This window comes from Pinus tabuliformis, chromosome 4_2, assembly GCF_031772625.1.
Source record: "Pinus tabuliformis cultivar Carrire ecotype Pingquan chromosome 4_2, CPIR1, whole genome shotgun sequence".
Classification (NCBI taxonomy): domain Eukaryota; kingdom Viridiplantae; phylum Streptophyta; class Pinopsida; order Pinales; family Pinaceae; genus Pinus; species Pinus tabuliformis.
The window spans coordinates 914,326,805-914,329,779 of NC_142304.1; the positions used below are offsets into that span (position 1 = coordinate 914,326,805).

General features: G+C 34.4%; 1 protein-coding gene across 1 annotated transcript; it reads right to left on the minus strand.

The window, feature by feature from the left end:
* Window positions 1-2,151: 2,151 nt before the first annotated feature.
* Window positions 2,152-2,460, minus strand: LOC149172637 (uncharacterized). Its single transcript, XM_089426408.1, has one exon. The coding sequence runs from the start codon at window positions 2,458-2,460 to the stop codon at window positions 2,152-2,154; it is 309 nt and encodes a 102-aa protein (XP_089282534.1).
* Between the last annotated feature and the right edge of the window lie 515 nt (window positions 2,461-2,975).

Sequence of the window (2,975 nt, forward strand, 5' to 3'; positions counted from 1 at the left end):
TTATTCATTTTTGTATTACAAGTGAATTTATGATTAAATATTAGAAAATATACATATTTTTATATATATCTCAAGAATATGTGAGTTTTGTGATGTGTAGGAAATATGTGAAGAATTAATATCTCATCCACCATATTAAGGAGATAATTATGCAAGCCTATTCCTGAGGAGAAAATCATGGAGGATTTGGTTGGCATATCTTATCCAATTCCTAAGGAGAAAATCATGGAGGATTTGGTTGGCATATCTTATCCAAGATATGTGAGAGATTTATGGAGGATTCAAAGGGATCATATTTTGTAATAATGGGAAAGTAGTTAAAAATGCTTGAGAGATTTGTGGGATCATATCTTATAATAATGGGAAATTAGTTGAGAGTGCTTGAGAGAATATTGGATATGTAATTATGAGAAGGTTATTTTCCTCATGTATATAAGAGAGTGCTCTCTCTTCATTTTAATAAGGAAGAATGGATAATGAATAATAGAGAATGGAGATTAACTTTGATTCATATTCTTTTATTGTTATGCTTTCATGATTTGTAATTTGGTTCTTGTAATATAATTTAAGATATTTTTATTGTTGTGAGCTCACATATGTTGTTTGTCATTCAATTCTTCACATGTTGTATTTCTTTTCCTTTATGCAATTTCTTGCTTTCATAGTTAATGTTTCAATTTCTTCCTAGATTAATTTGATTTCAGTAATTTAGATTAAATTAGTTCCACTTCGGTCCTGCATATATAGTTCATGTGCCTCGTAAGTTTACGAACCTTGGATTGACAAATTAAATAGTTGGGTAAGTACTACAACATAATTAAACGAACATAGTTTCACCCAACATTTTGGCGCCGTTGCCGGGGAGGCACGATGGATTGAAGTTTAGTTTGATTTTTCATGCAAGTGTGTTTAGACATGTTCCTAACTCCGAGGTGTTAAGGCGGTAAGACGTGGGGAACAGCCTACGCATCGCATTCGAGATACCGTAACGGGCTCAACCTCTTATGGATCAGGGCATGTAGGGTGTGTTTACATTTATGCAAGTGTGAATTTCAATTTCTGCAAGTGTGTTTGATTTTTGCAACTGTGAAGAGTGTTTGATGAATTCATGGTTCATGGTTGTAATTGAAGAATTCAATTACTCAATTAATGAGCAGTCCTTGTAAGAGGGTTTAATTGAGTATTGAATTCAAGATTATTTCTGTGGTCCTTTTGTTTTTAATTCAATTTTTTTTTAGTGTGCTGATTTTTTTTGTTTTTAGAATCTCTTTCAACATGGTTTTATAATGAGTGTCAGCTTGGAACTACTCACTCAGATCCTAGCAGAAGTCGGGATCTCTTCTTCCTTGGAAGAGGAGATCTTGACAAGAATTAAAGATTCAACTACTCCCCAAGAAATAAACGAAGATTCAACATATGAAGAATCCTGCATATCTGATGGCGAACAATCATTCAAATAGGAGATCGAGGAAGAAGAATAGCAGATCGGAGTAGAAGAACAGGAGTTACAATGTAATCTAAGTGAGAGAAATTGTGCTTATCAAAGCTCTATCGAACAATGGTTTCAGGTAAGTATTAGATTATATTCGTCTTTTTATTTATTTTTAGTTGATTTGCAGTTACAGAAACTAGACTCATTCACTTTCGAATATTTTCATCCATCATGTAAAAAAATGCTATTGGATATATTGTTGTTACTGCTATGTGAATGGCTTCATTGGAAGTTTAATTACACGTAACTAATTTTTTTTTCTAATTAGTATAGAGTAGGTAGGCTTTCATTTGTAGTTTTTGCTTTCATTTTCAGTTTTGCTTAGAATAAGTATGCTCTCCTCCGCGCTTAGTGCGATCGCGAGGATCAGAAAATAGGGATGATTTAGACTAATTTCAAGAATAAATAAATGTTTTGCAATATGCTTGATCAAAACATCTTTCAATATGCAAATCATTGTGTCCATTTGTTAAAAAAAAAAAAAAAACTAAATCTAGAGAAAGTTTAGTTTCTTTCTAAATTTTAGTTTTTCATTTAAAAAAAATAATATTAAAATAATAATAAATAAATAAATTTCAGGACCAACAATAAAACCAATCATAAAATTAAAAAAAAAATTACGCGTAAAGACAAATGCATAAGGCCGAGTGTTCAACCTACTACCAACGAATGCTCTTAAGGAACGAGGCCTTCACTCTACCCTCCACCGCATACACCTTGTAGCTTGCAACCCTCTTCCTTCGCTTCACTTCAAGGTCACTTAAACTCCAAGATTTCGCAAATTTGCTTTTTGAATTCTTCATACCATTGAAACTGCGTGCACTGTTGGCACTCTGATTTAGATTCGGCATGTGATTTGGCCCGGGCTCAGAGTACGAGTGGCTGTGAGCAAAAGCAAAAAGATAAGACTGAGACTGCACAACCTCCTTATTCAGATCCCCAAAGCTCTTCGACCTCAAGTCCGCCATCGCAACTCCATGCAATCTAATTCACAATCTTGTGTCTTGTTCTTGATAACTAACTTGCCCACATGGAGAAGAAGCAGGGGCAGCAGCAAATGATTCGACTGATAAGTTTGATTTCGATTCTGATATAATCTCTCTTATCATCCGCTGGTCTAGACTTCTGGGCAAGTATATACCTTCCCCTCTATAACAGCATTTCCACATGTACAGGTGCAGTTCACTTGATACGTGACAAGTGGCCATGGTCAATGAACACAAAATCGCTCAAAATTTGCTTCACAGCCAACAAAACTCGTAATTCTCTGCACATTAATTGTAAAAACCATTTTTTTCTTCACGCAGTCATCTAAACCAGGTCTCGAAGAACCATGATTCCTTCTTAGACCGTTACGAATTTAGGCAAACGATTTATGGGTTATGTAATTTATTCTATTGTGGAAAAAACCCATGTCTTCGTTTGTCTAGATTTGTCCTGGTTTGATCACAAACTTCTTTTCAAAACTGACATTTTTAAGGGG